Genomic DNA, 20,577 nt, shown 5'->3' with positions numbered 1-20,577 from the left:
AGGTCTAAAATCCATATATGAGTGAGTATATACTGTGTTCCTCTTTTTGCGACTGGGTTACCTCATTCAGGATGGTTTCTTCAAGTGCCATCTACTTGCCTGCGAATTTCAAGATACCATTATTTTTTTCTGCAGAGTAGTATTCCATTGTGTAGATGTGCCACATCTTCATTATCCATTCTTCAATTGAGGGGCATCTAGGTTGCTTCCAGGTTCTTGCTATTACAAATAGTGCTGCTATGAACATAGTTGAACAGATGTCTTTGTTGTATGGATGTGGATCATTTGGGTATATGCCTAAGAGGGGGATTGCCGGGTCCTGTGATAAACTAATTCCCATTTTCCTGAGGAACCCCATGGATCTCCAAAATGACTGTATGAGTTTGCACTCCCACCAGCAGTGAAGGAGTGTTCCCCTTTTTCCACATCCTCTCCGGCATAAGTTGTCATTGGTGTTTCTAATTTTAGCCATTCTGGCAGGAGTAAGATGGTATCTCAAAGATGTTTTGATTTGCATTTCCCTGATAGCTAAGGATGTTGAGGACTTTCTTAAGTGTCTTTCAGCCTTTTTGATTTCCTCTATTGAGAATTCTTTCTTCAGTTCTGTACCCCATTTTTTAATAGGGTTATTTGGTGTTTTGTTGACTAGTTTCTTGAGTTCTTTGTATATTTTGGACACCAGCCCTTTGTCAGATATAGGATTGGTGAAAATCTTTTCCCAGTCTGTGGGCTGAGTTTGGTCTTGTTGACTGTGTCCTTTGCCTTACAGAAGCTTCTAAGTTTGAAGAGGTCCCATTTATTAATTGTTTCTCTCAGTGTCTGTGCCCCTGGAGTTATGTTCAGGAAGTGGTCTCCTATACCAATTTGTTCAAGGGTACCTCCTACTGTCTCTTTTAAGAGGTTCAATGTGGCTGGATTGATGTTGAGGTCATTGATCCATTTGGACTTGAGTTTTGTGCGTGGCGACAGACATGGGTCTATCTGCAGTCTTCTACACACCATCATCCAGTTGTGCCAGCACCATTAGTTGAAGACGCTTTCTTTTTTCCATTGTATAATTTTTGCTCTTTTGTCAAAAATCAGGTGTTCGTAGGTGTGTGGGTTAATACCAGGATGAGTCAAATATGCTAGTCTGCTATGGTTTCACACAGTATATCTAAATTGAATGCCTTTCACACCTTTCTAAGAATGTATAGAAGACCTGATGTATGTCATCTGAGCAGATGGGACTACTTACAACAGAAAGTCTGTTGAACTTTATTTGCTTAGTCTTTTTTCTGGAGCCCTAAGGATCAAATCCTGATCCTTGCACATGTTAAGCATGAAATACATCCTCAGCCCTCAACTTTTAAACATAATGAAACCATGTCCAAGCAATTTGAGGCCCCCAAATTACTTTTCATGATTACCAAAAAGTCAGGGACTAAAAATTTTTCTTCACAGTTAGCAAACATTCAGTGACCTATAATTGCCTCAAGGAAGACACACACAACAGAGACTCTGAGGTTGAAGAATTCTAGTTTTATGTGTACGTGGTGGTAGGAGCAAAGTTAACAAGAATACTTAAAAGCAAAGAATGCTAAAACATCATTTTGTCTCCACTTCATATAAATTTTGGACAAATATGTTACAAAAGCTTCTTATCCTTATCCATAGAGAGGCCAGTACTATCTTATCCAGAAATGTAGCACTTCCATTTTCTGATGAACATTGTGAACTGAACTGGTTAGAAGCCAGGAATACAGAGAGAAGAGGGAAGACAAACAGAAACTGACTAAACTTTATTACCTCACTCTGAACATTCAGAAGTTTATTTTATTGATATTTTAGAGCGTATTTGTCTCTAGTTTTATTCAAATGGCCCATAAATAGCTATGAAATTAGTGAACAAAGCTATGAACTGACAGGGGATCTTCTTTTCTAGTGTTTTGGTGGGGGCAGGGCAGGGACTGCTAAGATTAAAGACAACCGCCACCACCGCCTGGCCTTTTTCCAGTACATTAACTTGGCCAGTATGTGTTGCCATTTCTGGATATCCTGGCCTTTGTATGAATAAGAAACCTGAATTTATTATCTCTAGTATACATTTTCATGTCTGTAGAAATCTTAAGAGCCACTCACTCAGGTGATCTTTGCTCTGATTCCATGAAATGTGACTGAACTTTTATGAAAGACAGAATTCTAGTAAGCAAAAAAGAGCTCATGTGAGATAGTGGCCAGAGCTACCTAAAGATGTAGCCCAGGTGGTACAGTGCCTATCTTTCATGCATATGGTGCTGAGTATGATCCCAGCACCATGTGAGCTGTGTGTGGTAACACTCCAGGACTCATGACAAGGTTGTCCTCAGCTGCACAGAGAGTTTGAATTTAACCTGGGAGCCATAATACCCTAGGAAGAAGGGGATCAGGAGCAAACTAGAAGTCACTTTACCATCAAGCATTGTTTGTTTCTTTGGTACTGGAGATCAAGTATAGAGACCTGTGTAGACAAGGACTCTACCATTAAACCACGTTCCCAGCCCTAAATGTGGATTTTAACACTTTAAAAAAAAATGTGGAACTTTTCTCTCCTGTGCTGGGCCCAGTGTTTGATCACCAGCACAATACATACACACATGTTGCCTTACATTATGGTGCACACCCTTATTCCCAACATTTGGGAGGTAGAGGCAGGTAGATCTCTATGAGTTTAAGGCCAGCCTGGTCTACATAGTAAGTTCTAAGCCTGCCAGAGCTATACAGTGAGACCCTGTCTCACATACATACATACATACATACATACATACATACATACATACATACATGGCACAGGCATGATAAATATCAATTATAGCCACTTTCTGATTGATCAACCTATTTTGTACCAGGCAGGCATATTTCCTGTGTCTCTACCACCACTCACTTCCATCTAGAATTCAGAACTGCCTCCTCTTTATCCTTTCTTCAACTGGTATATTTTATGTATTTTTAATATTACTGAAATATCAGTCTAATTTCTCCCAGGTTATATCTCCCTAATCACCAACAAATGAGGTTGCATATTTCCTCTTAGGATTTCATTATTCTTTCTTGAGTTTTTTCATATTACAAAGATAATTTATGTTTACCAGGCATGGTAGTTCATGTCTGTAATCCCAGTACTGCCAAAGCTGAGGCAGGAAGGCTGTCACAAATTTGAGGTCAATCCAAACTACATAGTCAATAAGTCAAGCAGCCACGTGATGGCCACAGCCATCCAGAGCTCCAATTCCAGGGCATCTGAAGCCCTGTTCTGATTTCCAAGGTTACCAGACACACAGGTGGGGCACATATGTGTCACAGGCATAACATTAATACATAAAAAGTAAAATGCTTAAATTTCATTGTAGAATTTTTTCCAATTTTAGAAAATAAATCACTTTTAATCATTACCCAAGAAGGTATCACTGTTATCTTTGTTATTTGCTTCCTAGTCATACTTTTTATCTTATTACTACATATACACATACATCTAGTAAGTGGACTTTAATATTAGAGATGTTTTAAATTCATAGGAAAATTAAGCAGAAAATTTAAAATTTCCATGTACCCTCAGCTGCTGTGAATATATTGCCTGCCACATAGCCAGCATACCCTGTCAAGAGTGGCACACTTGGACCAGGCAGTGGTGGCTCACACCTTTAATATCAGCACTTGGGAGATGGGAGATGGAGGCAGGTTGATCCCTATGAGTTCATGGTCAGCTTGATCTACAGAATGAGTTCCAGGAGACCCAAGGCTATGTAGAAACCCTGTCTTGAAGGAAAAAAACAAAAACAAAAATAAATAAATGAAAGAGTGGAACATTTGTTAGAGTTAATGAGCCTGCATTGATTGGCACATCATTGTCAGCTGAGCCCATAAATTATACAGAATGTTTGTACACTGTATGAGTTTGGACATATTTATGGTACGAGAGTTCTTACTGTGTGTAAATTTGGTTGGTTTTGGGTTTTTTTGTTTTTTTGGTTTTTTTTTTTTTTTTTTTTTTTTTTTTTTTTTTTGGTGGTTTTTTTTTTTTTTTTTTTTTTTTTTTGGTTTTGGTTTTGGTTTTGGTTTGGTTTTGGTTCTTTGTTTTTGTTTTTAAGCCAGGGTTCTCTGGCTATTCTGAAACTCTCTGTAGACCAAACTGGCCCCAAACTCAGAGATCCTCCTGCCTCTGCCTCCTGAGTGGTGGGATTAAAGGTGTAAATCATTTTCTTATTTAATAACTTAACTTCCAAATAAGAGAATTATACATTTTAACTCTTATTCAGAATGCAAAGTAAATGCTTGAAGATGGTATCAAACCATATTTTGCTGGCTTTCCCTTGGTTTTGTACCACATGTTCTATGTGAGTATACACTTTCCTAGCAGTTGACATGGGAAAAGTGGTCTAACCTGGTTTCAAACTGTAAGGTTACTTTTGTCAAAGTGATCCCATTTCAGGCATAGTTGCTGTGTCTGGAGCTCAACCAGACTGTGCGAGGAGAGGCAGCAATTCACCCTCCCTGTGGAGGAATGCTCAGCTCTACACTATACTGCACAGAGATCTGTTTATTCAGAAAGGTATCAGCTGATATGGAGAAGGAATGTTTAGAACATAGTTCAAAGAAAATCTTCAGTAAGAAGGAAAGATTGATTGATTATTAGGAAAAAAGAGTCATCTAAATTCTCATAAGATTGTACAATTTCTGTGAGCTAGAAGCCTTTGCCCAACCAGATTTTATATCAACAGCTCTCCTGGTGGAGGCTGTCTGATTTGGCTAAGAAAACCTACATGTGAATCGAGACCTTTAGCAGAAAAGCAGGATCTTCATAGCAAGGGAAACATGAGAGTATTGGATGCAGAGTAATTTTGTTTATTAATAAAGTGGCAGAATTTTTACTACTGATTACCCTTTTTCAAGATTTGACATTACAGAACCTTTCTAGAAGAGTGATTCCAAATAAAAATTCAGGGGCTGGAAAAATGGCTTAGCGGTTAAAAGCACTGACAGCTCTTCTAGAGGACCTGGGGTCAATTCCCAGCACCCACATGGCGGCTCACAACTGTCTATTACTCCAGTTCCATGGAAAAACACCAGTGTGCATAAAAAAAAAGTTAAACAATCAAATAAAAATTCAACCACAAGCTGGTTATACTTATGATAGCACAGAGAAATTGTGTATTATTGAGACAGTTATTAAGTGGTCCACTTTTTATCACATTCATAATTTTTGATTCTGAAATATAAGTATATGCCATAAACTGGTGGCACATGCCTTTAATCCTAGCACTGGGAAGGCAGGCAGATTTCTGTGAGTTCAAGGCCAGCCTGATCTACAAATTGAGTTCCAGGACAGCCAGAGCTATTACACAGAGAAACCGTCTCAAAAAAAAAGAAAGGAAAAGTTGGGGGCTGACAAGGTGGCTCATCAGGCAAAGGCCCTTACCACCACATCTAACAACCTAAGGTCAGTCACTGGGACCACATGCATGCAATGACATGAGTGCACCCACACCAACTCACATTTGTGTACACACACACACACATAACAAAATACAATTTTAAAAAACAATTTAGGACAAGAGATGTAGCTCAGTTCATAGAATACTTGCCTAACCTGAACATAGCACCGTATAAACTGGGTTTACTGGTGCATCCCTGTAATCCCAACTCATTGGAGATGAAAACAGTAGGTTTTGAAGTTCAAGATCTCAGGTCAGCAAGATGACTCAATGGGTAAAAACACTTGGCCCCAAGCCTGACAATCTGAATTTGACCCCCACAACACATGTGATGGAAGACAAGAACAACTCCCTCAAGTCGTCTCTGATCCCCACATACATACTGTGACACTGTCTGTTCACATGTGAATACACAATCACCACTCCCACCCTGAAAAACAAAAATAACTTTTTGCGTTATCATTAATAAAAACTAGGTGTGATAACATAAAGTTCCTGGGACTTGAGACATTGAGTAGAGGCTGTTGAGTCACTTTTCAGAGGCTGTTTCTCCACAGTGCTCCTTTCCAAATACCCTCCCTGTTTAGTTTATTTGATAATACCCACTAACCTTGTCCTTTTGGCTCCACAGGGCTCAGAATGGAATGCCTCAAACCTAGAGGACTTACAGAACCGAGGGTGAGCACACAGAGCAATTGCTGACACCTCTCTGTGACTGAAGTCCCTGTTTACTCTTTATATTTTGCTGTCAAAGAAGTGTTGATGGGTAAACTTTAATCCTTAGAGTTGCTTTCAATTCTCAGCTATAATCTTACGAAACAAAAAAATAAAAATAAAAAAATAAGAAGAACAGTTATTTTCTCAACTATTTGATCCTCTACCCTCCCAAGAAAGGCCAATTGTATTAATGGAATGGCTTTGAAAAACAAATTCCCAAGTGTTTGGTACTTTAAGAGTCAAATGTTTGCTAGGAATGTAGTTAAGTGGTAGAGCTTGCCTAGGCCAGAGGAGGAAAAGAATGAATCATTTCTCATTGCCATGATAGACTGAGAATCTGAGGTGCTGATAGGTGCCCTCCTGCTTTCCTCCCTCCCTGACAAGAAAGGTGTTTTATAATTGCTAAAATGAACTTCTAATTTTCATTACCAAAAAAAAATCCCAGGTGTGAAAATCTAGGTGCTTAGTTGAAGATATAAAAATAAGTATAACTTGAAAAATGTTAATTAGTAAGGATTGGTCTGGAGCTTTTAAAGTTAGAGGCAATATATTCATCTTTTGCATTTACATCTTTCAAACTCAAAGCTTCACACTGATGATGTTCATTGTGAATGAATGATTAAAAAAATTCAAATACATGTGAGAACTGTCATTTGCCTAATGACAGATGAAGGAAGGATATCAACTAATAAAGTGGGCTGAGAACTCAAAGACCTAGACTCTCATCCTGTGTCTTTCATTTGCCCTCTTAAAACTAGGTAAATTTGCAAGGCAGTGATGGTACACACCTTCAGTGCCAGAACTTGGGAGGCAGAGGTAGATGAATCTTTGTTAGTTTGAAGCCAGCCTGGTCTACAAAGAGAGTTCCAGGACAGCCAGGGCTACACAGAGGAACCCTGTCTAGAAAAAAGATGGTTGGTTGGTTGGTAGGTAGGTAGGTAGGTAGGTAGGTAGGTAGGTAGAATTTTTAAAAACTAAAGTAAATAAATTGTTTCCTGGTAGGTTTCTTGACAGAACCCTTGAAGACAAGACCCTGATTGGACTTGAAAACAACAGTGCCTCTGCTTTATCTGCTGATGTTCACTTACATTTTCCTTGAGAGTAGGACACAATTTTTGACAGCTTACAATTTTATAAAGTTTAAAAGTTCTATCATTCTAGAAAACTTAGATAATGATAGTTAATATGAAGTTTGACATAGCACTGCTTGCCAAATACATTGTAATCACATTGTATGTACATACAGTAAGCTATAATACTAGCTGGAGGTGAGACTATCCATCACAAATACTTCTTTTATTAAAACATTTTGTAAAAATATTAAAATTATATACTTTAATGTGGTACCATGTGATGTTTGGGTACCTACATTTAATGTTTTAAATCAAGTTTGTCATCTGGAACATTTTTCAATTCTTTTTTTTTTTTTAAGTAAGTTTTGTTTTTTATGTGTATGGGCATTTTGACTGCATGTATGTCTTTGTATTGCTTGCATGTTTGTTGCCCTAGAGGCCAGAAGAGGACATCAAACCTGAGTCCTCTGAAAGAGCATCCAGTGCTCTTAACTATTAAGCCATCTCTTCGCCCCTATTTATCAATTATTTATGGTGAAAACTTTCAAAATCTTTTCTTTTTGCTTTTTGAAATGTACAGTATGTAGTTATCCATAGTCACCCTACTGTGGAATAACAGCCATCATTTATTCTTATAAGGCTAAACTACAAAGTGCAACTGAATCTAGTTGTCTTTAAAAACAGAATGATTAGCTGGACGTTGGTGGTGCACGCCTTTAATCCCAGCACTTGGGAGGCAGAGGCAGGAGGATCTCTGTGAGTTCGAGACCAGCCTGGTCTACAAAAGCTAGTTCCAGAACAGGCTCCAAATTACACAGAGAAACCCTGTCTCAAAAAAAAAAAAAAAAAAAAAAACCAGAATGATTGGATGTACAAACATTACTTGGGTCTTATTTCTTAAATTCAATAGGTCTTGAGCTTCAGTATATCACAAAACTGTATGTACTATTTCCTGCTAATGATTGATTGATTGATTGATTGATTGATTGATTGATTGATTGATTGATTTATGGTATTTCAAAGTGCAATTTTTGTTTTCCCTGGCTGTCCTGAAACTTGCTTTGTAGACCAGACTGTCCTCAAACTCACAGAGATCTGCCTGCCTCTGCCTCCCCAGTGTTGGAATTAAAGACATGTGCCACCACCACCAGGCTCAAAGTGCAATTTTGATATTAAGGTCATTTCTAGATAGTCTGCTGACTTTAGAAACTAACTCCAAGAGTTACTCCACTCATAGAGTTGCTGGTACAGCAAAGAAATTTCAAGGAGTTATAGTACCAGTCGGCAGTAGGCATTTTCAATTCTGAAATGAAAAGAATTAGGGAGCTGTATACTGTCTCTATAGATATTATGCAATAATCCATTGCTGAAGTATAGTATTAGAAGCAAGAGACTGGCTGGGTTTTGTTGTATGTGTGCACACTTGCACGTTCATGTGTGCATGTGCCCACATGACTCATTTGTGGAAGTCTTCAGAGGAGACAAAAGAGAACATCTAACCCCCTGGAACTAGGAGTCACAGCTGGTTGTGAATTTCTCCACGTGGGTGGGTGCTGGAAACTGAGCTCTAGTCTTCTGAAGAACAGTAAACACTCTAACCCTGTGAGCCATCTCTCCCAACCCTCATTTTTATTTTAAATAAAATCAGTGAGTCAGGCATGGTGACTTATGCCCTTAACCCCAGCCCTCAGGAGAAGAGGCAAGTGGATATCCGAATTTGGGGCCAGCCTGCTCTACATAGGGTTTCAGGGAAGCTCCAGCTACACATAGAGATCTTTCTCAAAAATAAATAAATAAATAAATAAATAAATAAATAAATAAATAAATAAATAAGAAAATAAAAATAAAATAAGTATTCTTGCTTTTTTTCTTCTAATCAAATTATTGAATGTAACTCATGATGCAATATAGTTAACATAATTAAAATGCACAATTCTATGGGTTTTATAAAATGTGTCCAAGTAATGCAAACTACCTAGTTAATTAAGAACATTTTTTCAGATTAGAAAGAGACCTTCTATCCTATCTCTAGAAGCCACTAATGTCATCAACTGACAGCCACTTTTTTGGGTATCCTGAATAATGATGCTGTGATCACCTATATGCAGGTTGCAGAGTGGGCTAATGCTTGTGTGGTAACTTACGTTTGGCCTTCTTGGTAATTGCTGTTTTTCATAGCAGTTGTACTGTTTCACATTCCTACTGTGTGGAATGTGAAATTTTTTAATTTTACTTTTTTAATTTAAAAGAAAATAATTTCTATTATTAGGCTTTAGTACTACATTAAAATGAATTTGATTCATGTCTCCGAAATTTTGGCCTTGACCAAATAGAGTAAATATATTGATTATGTCTCTTCCTGTGGTCTTTTTATTTGCCTAACTTCTTTGGAAGCTGAGTTTATGAAGCCCCACAAATGGTTATTTGAAGGAAACAGTTTTGTAGAAAGGCTGTTGCTGAAGTAAAACTCCAGTGATGTTAAAGTCTATGCAACATTGAAGGAAAAGGGACCTTTGGTAATTAAACCCACACATTAGTTAAGCTGTTGCATGGAGAGAGATGATGGGACAGTTTGTAATAGAGAAACCCTTTTCTGGTAACAGCTCAATATGTGAGAACTCTTAGCAGGAATGCAGCCAGGTAAACTTGGGAGTTTCAGGTCCAGCTTTCCATGGACCCTTACAGTTTCTTGCCTAACAATCTGGCATTCAGAAAAATAATAAAATCTTCCTTTTCTCTTTTTTCTTGGAGTATGTCAGTCATCTGGTTTTTATACCACTTCCAAATAAAATTTTATTGTTGGTAATTTTAGCAACAGAAATTGCTAGGTTGTGGGTCTTAGGTTATTTTAGTCAATATAGATATGAGGGCTGTTTCCAAAATACTATCAAAGATGAGATTGTGTAACCATACATAAGGTGAAATGGAATTTAGGTATTGAATATGGCAGATAAGGTGCTGGGAACTCGTTTTCACCTGAGAAACAAAATATATGCCCTCCCTTGGTTTCTTCACAGGGTACGGTACATCTTGAATGTCACTAGAGAGATAGACAACTTCTTCCCCGGAGTCTTTGAGTATCATAACATCCGAGTATATGATGAAGAGGCAACGGATCTCCTGGCTTACTGGAATGACACTTACAAATTCATCTCTAAAGCAAAGTGAGTATTGTCCCTTACTACAATTCTGATAGTGCAAACATGGCTAGGAATGAGAGGCTGCCATAATTTACTGATAGTACTTAGAGATAAGGATGTAAAGGGGAAAAGGCACTGAAATCTCATAATCCTAGACAAAAAAATCAGTGATCTAACACTTTCCCTTTAAGCATGTGAAATCCCTTAGACTAAGATAACCTCATATAGGCTCATTTCCCACTAAGCACAGAATTAAAGAGAGTGGAATTATGCTGCAACTAAAGAAATAAACATGAGGGGCTAGAGAGATGGATCAGTGATTAAGAGCATTGGCTGCTCTTCCAGAGGACCTGAGTTCAATTCCCAGCAACAACCTGGTCACTCACAACCATCAATAATAGCATCCGATGCCCTCTTCTGGCATGCAGGTATATATGCAGATAGAACACTCATATACATAAAATAAATAAGTAAATCTTAAAAGAAAAATAAATAAAAATGAGAAATAGGAGAAAAAAAGAAATTTTGAGACCAGGTCTCACTCTGTAGTTCTAAATAGCCTGGAACTCTTAAGAAGACAAACTCATGAAAATCTGTCTGCTTCTGCCTCCCAAGTGCTGAGATTAGAAGCATGCACTATCCATCATGCCAGGCTCTGAATTAAATTAGCACTGGAGATATTTGTAAGTTGTACAGCAAAAATTATCATGAACAGGTAAAATACCAGACCTTTCTGAACATACGGAGAGAAACAGTGAGCTTTGGAAATCTTCCCAGTCATGAGCTTTATTGTGGATACTCTAAATGTAAGGTTTCTCTCTTGTCTTTATCCATGTCATCTTAAAGTTCTGAGGACTTCCTTTCCCAATTTTATTCATCTTTTCACTAGGAAGAATGAATCATGAATGAGCTACTTAGCCACAAGCCTCTTCAGAAAGGACAGCATTCAAACCATCTTTAGTAGATGAGAAACACCTTTTTTTATTAACTTCCTTCAGAAATTACTCTACTTTCCCCTAACAGTCTTCATAAACAGGACAGTCACCAAATCCATTGCGTCTCACAATCTGTGAATCAGGATAATCAAATGCACTTGTTGCCTTAATTTGTAAAATAGTTCATACCATGGGCTTTAAGTATTCTGCAATCTCTCAGGAAAGGCTTCAGTAACAGGAGAGGCAAACTGAAAAGCCTTATTATACTTCTGTTGCTTTAGAGCCACTTTTGGCACCAAAATCTGTATTAGTCAGAATTCCTTAGAGTAACAGAACTTATAGAACGAATATATATGTATGTACGTGTGTGTGTGTGTGTGTGTGTGTTGTGTGTGTGTGTGTGTGTGTGTAATGATTTACATACTACAGTCCAGCTAACCCAACAGTGACTGCCTATAAACAGAAAGTCTGGGAATTCAGTAGTTGTTCAGTCCATGAGGCTGGATGTCTTAGCTGGTCTTCAGTATACCCTGGAACCCCCCAAAGAAATAGGCTCTAATGCCAGTGAAGGGATAGGCAGAGTGAGGCTTCCTTCTTCCATTTCCTTTATACAGGCTGCCAGCAGAAGGCAGACCCAGATTAGAAGTAGGTCTTTCCACCTCAAAGATCCCAATTAGAGTGAGTCTTCCCACTTCAAATGATTTAATCAAAAATCTCTCACAGGTATGCTCAGCCATTTTTGACTAGAGAATTCAGTGTGTATAGCCAAGCTGACAGTCAAATAGCCATCACAAGCACCAAGGTCATAAATGGATACAGTTGTTCACAAATTTCTCCTCCTCTTATATCTTCTTGTACAAGGCCCTACTGCTAACATGATGCCAGACTCAATCTAGACCGTCCCACACAGGGATTCAAGGACAAAATTGAAGTGTGGGTTAGATGAAACCTAACTTAGCTCCTCGTTAAATAAGTTAGAAGCTGTGCACTTAAAAACCCCAGTGGAAAAATGCCAGAGAAGTGTGACAAGAATAATTAAGACCCAGAGACAGATACTAGAGGTCAAGCTGAAGATCAGAAAAGCAAAGCAGCCAGCCCCTAGCTCTTACCTCAGACTGAAGTGGTTATCCTGTCCTCAGCATGACTAGAGAATAAATCTCTCATGAGACCTATTGGTTCTTCCTTTTTTATCTCCCTAGTGCTGGAATTAAAGGTGTGTGATTCCAAGTGCTGAGATCACGTTTGTAAGGACCAGCAAGATGGCTCAGTGTTGCCAAGCATGATAACCTAAATTTAATCCCCCGAACACGCAAGGTAGAAGTTGAGAGAGCTCACTCCTCCAAGTCAGTGTACCATCACACTCAGATGCCTGCCCACCCACACATACTCAAATAAATAAATGGAGTTTTTAAAATTAAGGAAAATTATTACATTCCATACTTTGCATTCTTGTAGCTTATCTGCTCACTTGTTTGGGCAGGTCACCTCAAGCTCGCTTGCATTGGTAATTTCTCACTCATTCATGTAGATTATAAACTTCTGAAGAAAGCTTGCCAACCATCAATACAGTCAGTAAGCAAAGAAATAGCTTATCCCCTTATACTCACATGTACATGTTTTCATTTATTGAAACAGTTACTTGAAAGGATTCTGGAATCTATGAGCAAGCAGTAGCCATAAGAGTAGGAGTTCTTTTTCTCTAGGTTTTAAAATATTCCTTCTTCAGCAGCTGGAAGATGTGATCAGCACATCCATAATTTATTCAGGCATTTAACAGAGCCTTGAAGACTTTCTGTGTGCTAAACACTACGTTGTTAGAATTAGAGCATAACTGAATAATGTACATATCCAAGTTAATTAGTTTTGACCTATTAAGACTGATGTATTTTGTTTGCTTTGTGGTAGCATTATTTTCTCTTCCTTCCCTTGCGTTAAAATCCCACAAGAACTGGGATATATAAAACAATGATAGAATATATCCTTTGTATGTGTGGAACCCTGAGTTTAGTTCAAAGCATGCAAAAAAGCAAACAGGTAGCTGTCATTCATTCCACCTTCATCACTGAGAAAGCTATGTGATATATCACATGCTTTCTCTCCATTGTGGTGGTGAGTGAAAGGTGCTGTCTACAGTTGTGTCTAAATAGAGAAGAAAAGTCGCCTTCCTGAATGCTTTCCTCCAGGGACAGAGCCCTTCCTGGGAACTTAACTAGAAACAACGCTATTAGAATAAATCAGATGAATCATTACCACACCTGTAACTCAGGAGAATGCCAGCCAGGAGACATGCCTGAGGGCTGTGAGAGAATTGGCCTCCACCACACAGGAAATGAGCTCCAGCTCCAAAAGCTGAATTCCCCTCTCCACTTTGTGACCTTCAGTACACTAACCCATTGAATTTTAATGATCTGTTTCTGGAACTAAATCCTTTAGGATAAAAGCTGTGTGATACTTAAGTTTATGTCTAGTACCTTGTACATATTATTTTATTATTTTATATATAGTAAATACTTGGTAACTCTTTACTGAGTAGTATAAGAGGCTTAATATTAAAATTGAAATCCCTTTTAAAAAAAAAATAAAAAAGAGCTGGACAGTGGTGGCACACTTCTTTAATCCCAACACTTGGGAGGCTGAAGCAGCTGGACCTCTGAGTTTGAGCCCAGCCTGGTCTACAGAGTTCAGTCCAGGATATCCAGGACTACACATAGAAACCCTGTCTTGAGAAAAACAAATATTATTTAAAAGTACAGTTAAAAGTGCTTATTTTACCCTCATATCTGATCAGAGAGGCACATGAATGTACTAAGCTGAAAGCATTGCATAGCAAAATGGGGGAGGGGGACAATACAGGAACCTAAAACCCAGCTATCTACTAACCTGTCTTTTTCCCTCTATCTCCCAACTAGGAAACATGGATCTAAATGCCTTGTGCATTGCAAAATGGGGGTAAGTCGCTCGGCCTCCACTGTGATTGCCTATGCAATGAAGGAGTATGGCTGGAATCTGGATCGAGCCTATGACTATGTGAAGGAAAGACGAACAGTGACCAAGCCTAACCCCAGCTTCATGAGACAACTGGAAGAGTACCAAGGGATCTTGCTGGCAAGGTGAGTCTTAAGTGCGTTTATCTGACTCTCATTCCTTTACACTTCCATAAGGTAAGTTCAGAATATGAATTTAAGATTAGCATGGAATATTAGGTAATCTTTCAGGCATTTGATAGATATAGCTCAAGAGAAAAATTAGAACATTTCAGTTTTCAATGAGGTGCACATTTAATTTAACACCTTCAACATCTTATGATGCTGGCTACAGCCTCATCAAGATGGATACCAGGTGCTCTTAAGGTGCTACTAGTGTTCTCTAAAGTTCTTGAAGAAGAAAAAAATACCTGCTGTTTTTTTTTTCAGTATTCAGTTTTACTGAGCTCTCTAGCAATTTTAGTCATGTACCAACCTGTGCACTAACACATTGGAGGTTTATACCCAGAAACAACAGCTCACTCTTTTTAAAAAAAAAAAAAAAATACAAATCTTTAATCAAATTTTAAATGTGTGTTGTGTGAAACTGAAAAAAAAAAGTTACAAAGGGAAAAAACATTTTAAATTCAGTAGCCACAAATAATAGTCAAGATTGCCTTGCCTGTTTCTCTACATTTTGTTTTATCATACATTTTGATAGATATGTTTCCACAAAACTGTTTTTCAGCCTGCCTTTCTACGCACTACTGTCTTCAGTCATTTCCTGTATTAATGAGAAACATCTGTTTTCAATAGTCATTTGGTAGTTGAGTAATTTCACTGCCTTTAGGGGTTAAAAATCACCTTCATCTACTCTTGCATCAGATATTAAATGACCTAAAGATCGCTTTATTGAGTTTTCACATGCTGAAATTCTCCGACTTGATAGGTTTGGTTTGTTTTCCCTGTGAGCGTGTTCTAGGCTGTGTTTTTAGGTGATGGCACAGCTGTCTAAAAGCACTTCCAGCTGCCAGGGTTTGACTCCAGCGAGTCTCATGACTTGATCTTGACTCTCAAATCTGGGCTGTATTTCCACAGAAGAAAATGTTAATAGCCTTTCAGCCTATCCAGGCAGAGGGTCCACCCTCCCAGCCCCCAAAGAATTGTGAAAATGTGACCACAACATAGCATTATGGTTTCTACTACAAACCCCTCCCATTTACTCAGCATTTGGAATGGACTCAATCTGAACCGTTGTCTGGGAGAATACTCAGTTCTCCTCTGTTTCTAAGAAGTTCTAGGTCTTTAGGACCAATTTTCTATGACACTTTTAGATTAAATCAGAAGGCAGGACACAGAAAATCTTTTTGGCACAAGAAAAAGGTACCTAAGCATTTGAGGAAAACATAAATATTATATGTTCCCAGACACACACAACACACATAACGGATATTAGGCAATGTCCTCATGTGACCTACTAAGAGGAAGGATACTACATGTTCTGCCAACTTCAGTATTTATTCTGGAATCCCAGGCCACTGCAAGCTGTTGGATTGGCTCCCCTCTCCCAGCCCCTCCCCCCCAGGCTCCCCTCCAGTATGTGGTTTTTCTTAGATGTTAAAGAAAAATCTTAAGTGAGGATATGAAGGGCAGCATAAACCAGAAAATCACACTTCCTCTTCCCTTTTCCTTTCTTTTTCTGTTCCATCCTGACTTCCTGAGCTTGATTCATAAAGGGAGGACAAACTCCAGAGAGAAAAAACACAGAATGTGCATCATTAGCTCCATTTTCTATTCCTGATTCACTCTTTTGCTGCAACCTTCAGAAGTTACTTTATGTTTCTAGTCCTCACCTGACCCCCATCTGAGGTTAAGGCCAGCCTGATCTACAGCATGACTCCAGGACAGCTAGGGATACACAAAGAAACCCTGTCTCAGAAAAACCAAAAAGAAAAGAAATAAAACAGGGCAGGTGAGATGGCTTAGCAGTTAAAGTACCTGTTACTCGAGGCTGACAACATAAGTTCCATCCCTCAAAAACAAAAAGAAAAGTTTGCTCTTTATTTTTTTTTTTCACAAAGTAACACTTTCTTTTTTTATGACAGGCTATCTCAGGCTAGCTCCAGCACCTAACCCCCTGCCTTATCTCCCCAGTGCTTGGTCCATTCTTTTCATTTTTTTATTCTACTATGTATTAAGGGTTGTCGCTCATATCCTTCCTCTGTGGTTACCGAAAAAGCATATGTTCATATATGTTATTTCTTCCCTCTTCATTGGCATCAACCTGCCTTCTAACATCACAAGCACACAAACTCCCAGAAGCTGGAGTGGAAGTGTTTGTTCCTGGTGCTCCTCATGATGTCCATGGTAGGGATATCACCTAGACTGCTTTTGGCAGCAATTCCCAGCAACTACTGGTGGCTCACAGCCATCTATAATGAGATCTGCTGCCTTCTTCTTGTGTGAAGGTGTACATGCAGACAGAACACTGTATACACGAGAGAGAGAGAGAGAGAGAGAGAGAGAGAGAGAGAGAGAGAGAGAGAGAGAGAGAGAGAGAGAATGAGAATCCTTTTTTTTTTTTTTAAGGATTTTAGAGGTGAAACATGTACAAAGGTGAACCTTCCACAATTCCACAACTCGGCTGCCTGATAATAAGTAGTTTCTACACTCCAAGAGAGGGAGCATTTACCATAGCCTGAAGGTTGAGACTCTTTGTAGAGAAAGATACCTTCAAAGGGGACACAGCTTGAGGTGACTTTCCAGAGAGGGAAAGCTGGAAATTTAAAAATCCTGACTTCAGCTTCTTTCTTCTAGTCTTAGTCCATGATGTGTTCAGTAGAAACTTTGGTACTTGTAGGCTAACCACAAGTGAATGCTGTCCAGTGGATTCTTGCTTACCCCAAAGTTCTACACTGGAACCTTTTGTTGAGAAGAGCCAGGCCTTGTGGAGAGTCTCTATAATCTCAGCACTGGGGTAGTAGCAGGCAGATCTTCAGAAGTAGGTGTGATGCCAGCCTGAACTTCTGTGGCCATCAAGGCTCTGCCAGGCTGTATAGCTTAGGAAACCAGGAGAGCAGCGTCCTCAGAAAGTCCCACTTAGTGTCTAAGACATTCCATTTCCCCTCCTGGACCTTATACTTCTTAACAGTGTTTTGTTTGTTTTGCTGGACCTTGTATTTTATATCCTAGGACACATAAGGGGGCTTTCGAAGAGTTAGAGTTGTAATCCCAGCATCCTGTAGCCAGTCACCCAAAGCAACACTGGGCACTTAGCCGGAAGTGGCAGCTGTCTATTGGAGAGAGCTTGGTGTGGGAGCCTCTTAGTAAGGCATTTCTGTAGTACCTTCTGAACTGATCACAGCCTTCACGAGAACATGAGGGCACACAGGCCATGGGTCAGCCCTCTGAAATGCAAAGGACTTTTTATATTCTTCAGAATACCATTGGTAGCTTAGAAAAGGCTGATTTACTCTTCCTCTTGAAGACCTAAAAGAGGATGGCATCATTAAAGTATTGGTATTCTTCATACTGGATTTATTTTTTCTGTTTTTATAGTTGTGGGGTGCTAGCGGACAGAACAATTACTGAAGCCCCATTAAGCTACAAGCAGCTCTTTGTTATTCTGTATTCTGATCATACAGGTGTCTGCCAAGTTTGTGGTCTATCAGATAGGTTCATGTTTTAAGCCTGCCATTTGTAAACTGGACCATGTGTCTATGGTATGAGGTTCCAGGGGGACGGGGGGTGACTAAGTGACAGCTAGGAGAGCATGTGCCTCATGTCCTCAGGCATGTCCATTTTGATCACTGAAGAACTTGGTCACAAGGCTCGTTGGAGGCAGGGCTCTCTCTTTACCCTGGCTACTGCTAAAGAGTAGTGCAGGTAGACAGTTATCAGCCAGCAGCAGGAAGCCAGAAATGAAAGGACATGACTTTCTGGTCCCATGACAGCCAAGCCTGGTTGTGGCTTAAAAGGATGTTTTTTTCTTAATAACTTTCCAGTTAAATAATCAAAACTATCCAGGACCATGTAAAGATCACACAAATGCCCAGTGCTTTTCCTAGTACCCTAGAAAGTAATCACAAGAAGTCTCTTTTTTCTGATCTGACACTCCAACAATATTTTCATAAGAGTTGATACTCTTACCTAACGTAAAAAGAAAGCAGAGGCAAGAGAATGGAATGTCTTACACGTCTTGTAATTTACTTTTCTTTCCTGCTCATCTAATTAAAAAAAAAAAAAAAAAACTCAACTGTTGCCCAGAGTGGACCAGTCATATGTGTATCTATGTTTACATGAATCCAAATTCAGGTCAGAGGCCACTCAGGGGGAGATCTGAGACATGATTGCATCATCTAGGCCACAGGCCAGCTCTGAAGTTCTTTTTTGGCAACTTGTTTATTTATTTGGCCTGCCTAGAATAGGAGTGGGGGTGTCAGCTAGATTGAAAGTTAACAATTTAAAATAATCAGTGTTAGAACGTCAGAATACACTGGCTCTAGACAGAGCCTCACTGGAAAACAGTCTAGTGTTACCAGTAAACCCAGTGGTACACACATGTATTCTATTCCTCTTATATAACAGCTTGGAGAAAGTGAAGTGTGTACCAGCCACAAGAATGTCCCTGGCAATATTGTTTATAGTAGACAACACAGTTTCATCAACCATATGGATAAATTAATTTTGACACATTTATTTCACTTTATGAAAATACATTTATATACAGTGCTGGCGATTGAAAACATGTTAGCCAAAATTATGTTTTAGGTTCAGATGTGGTGGACATGCCTTTAATCTCAGCAGAGGGCAGGCAGATCTCTGTGAGTTCCAGGCCAACTTTGTCTTCATAGTAAGTTCCCTGACAGCCAGGCTGTGTAGTAAGACTCATAAAAAAGAAGAAGGAAGGAAGGAAGGAAAGAAGGAAGGAAAAGAAAACATGTGCAGTAACATTTTAAAGAAAAAAAGAAATGATAATCGTGGAATTGAAGGAGGTTGCCCCCATGGAGAGGTGGAGAGTGCGGGTTATCAGGGGGCATGTGCTTTCACGGTGGATGGCATACCTGCATTGTGTTAGAGAGCTGCCCTCACTCCACTTCAAACCAGTTTTTGGGTTAGATTTTTTTCTCTTTTGTAAGTGGGTGTCAGTTGTATTCTCAAGCCCCAATGAAGTATTTTCTGATGATCATTCCCTCAGGAATGGAAAGAAGTCCCTGCTGAGCATCAGGCTGTGATATTAGCTACTTCCTCTGAAACATTCCATGCTTATACTCATTAGCATAACTTCCATCTCATATTCCCTCCTGACTCATAATTTTTAATGTATTAGGTTTATTCATTTTATGTATGAGTATTTTGCCTCCATGTATGTATATGTACCACATATATGCTTCATACCCATGGCTGTCAGAAAAGGGCATCTGATTCCCTGGAACTGGAGTTATGGATGGTGGTGGACCACCATGTGGGTGCAGGGAAGCATTTTTTTTAAAAATTATACTTTGAGAGACTCTTGAGATCATGGAAACTTATTTGTTTATTGGCTAATAAAATCAGCTGCTGTGTTATGCTATTAGATGTCTAAGAGCAGCTGCCCTCTGAACTGTCTCCTCTGTCACATGCATCACAGGAACTATCCTGCTGTGGTATGTAAGAGCACAGGTTTGAACAACTCCACGATAGGGGGCAGTGTAGAAATTAGAAAACACAGTCGTATTTAGGCCTGGAAACAAAGACATCCAGATCTAAGAGAAGCTTTTATAAGAAGCAAACTGGCCTTGGTTGGTAATAATATAGTTTAGTCCACACTTACCCGAAGTAGTCAGCTTGTCCCTCCAGACAGCCTTTCACTTATTTGAGATAAGTGATATGTTGTCTCCTCCTAGGGGTGCCTGGAGGTCATGCAGCTTGAAAAGGGTAAAAACTCCACTGTATACCCAACAAACTGATGATTATAGTTTGTCATAGTAAACAGACTTGAGCTATTCCTGCAAGGGAAAGCACCCCTCTGCTGTGAGGGCCTGAGTCAGAGTGCCCCACCCCAGCTGCAGACTGTAGAGAGAGCTGAGAGCAGGTGCAGAGTTGAGAAGAAATAGGGTCACATCAGTGTAGGCATATGACTCAGCAAAACCCACGTGTGGCCACATGCCCAGGGCAAGTTGTCTGAGGCTGAGTTTCCTTTCCACCCAGAAGTTAGGTAACTCTGTCTGCTTATAAATCATGGGGACTGTCAAGCACCATATTAAAGGGCCAATCCCTGGGCAGGTGATCCTGACCAACCACACAGCCAGCTGAGAAAT

The 20,577-nt window shown here is 39.3% G+C and overlaps 1 protein-coding gene across 2 annotated transcripts in view; it reads left to right on the top strand.

Annotated features, from left to right (window-relative positions):
* The window catches only part of Ssh2 (slingshot protein phosphatase 2), a 232,841-nt gene that overhangs the window by 198,462 nt on the left and 13,802 nt on the right, over nt 1-20,577 (top strand). For both annotated transcript variants that reach the window (XM_051179935.1, XM_051179934.1), the window contains 3 exons: nt 6,082-6,128; nt 10,258-10,404; nt 14,225-14,425. In XM_051179935.1, coding sequence (XP_051035892.1) covers nt 6,082-6,128; nt 10,258-10,404; nt 14,225-14,425 — 395 coding nt within the window. The remainder of the gene's footprint in view (nt 1-6,081; nt 6,129-10,257; nt 10,405-14,224; nt 14,426-20,577) is intronic.

The sequence above is a fragment of the Phodopus roborovskii genome, unplaced genomic scaffold (assembly GCF_943737965.1).
Source record: "Phodopus roborovskii unplaced genomic scaffold, PHOROB, whole genome shotgun sequence".
NCBI lineage: Eukaryota > Metazoa > Chordata > Mammalia > Rodentia > Cricetidae > Phodopus > Phodopus roborovskii.
This window is presented reverse-complemented; position numbering and strand designations above follow the sequence as displayed.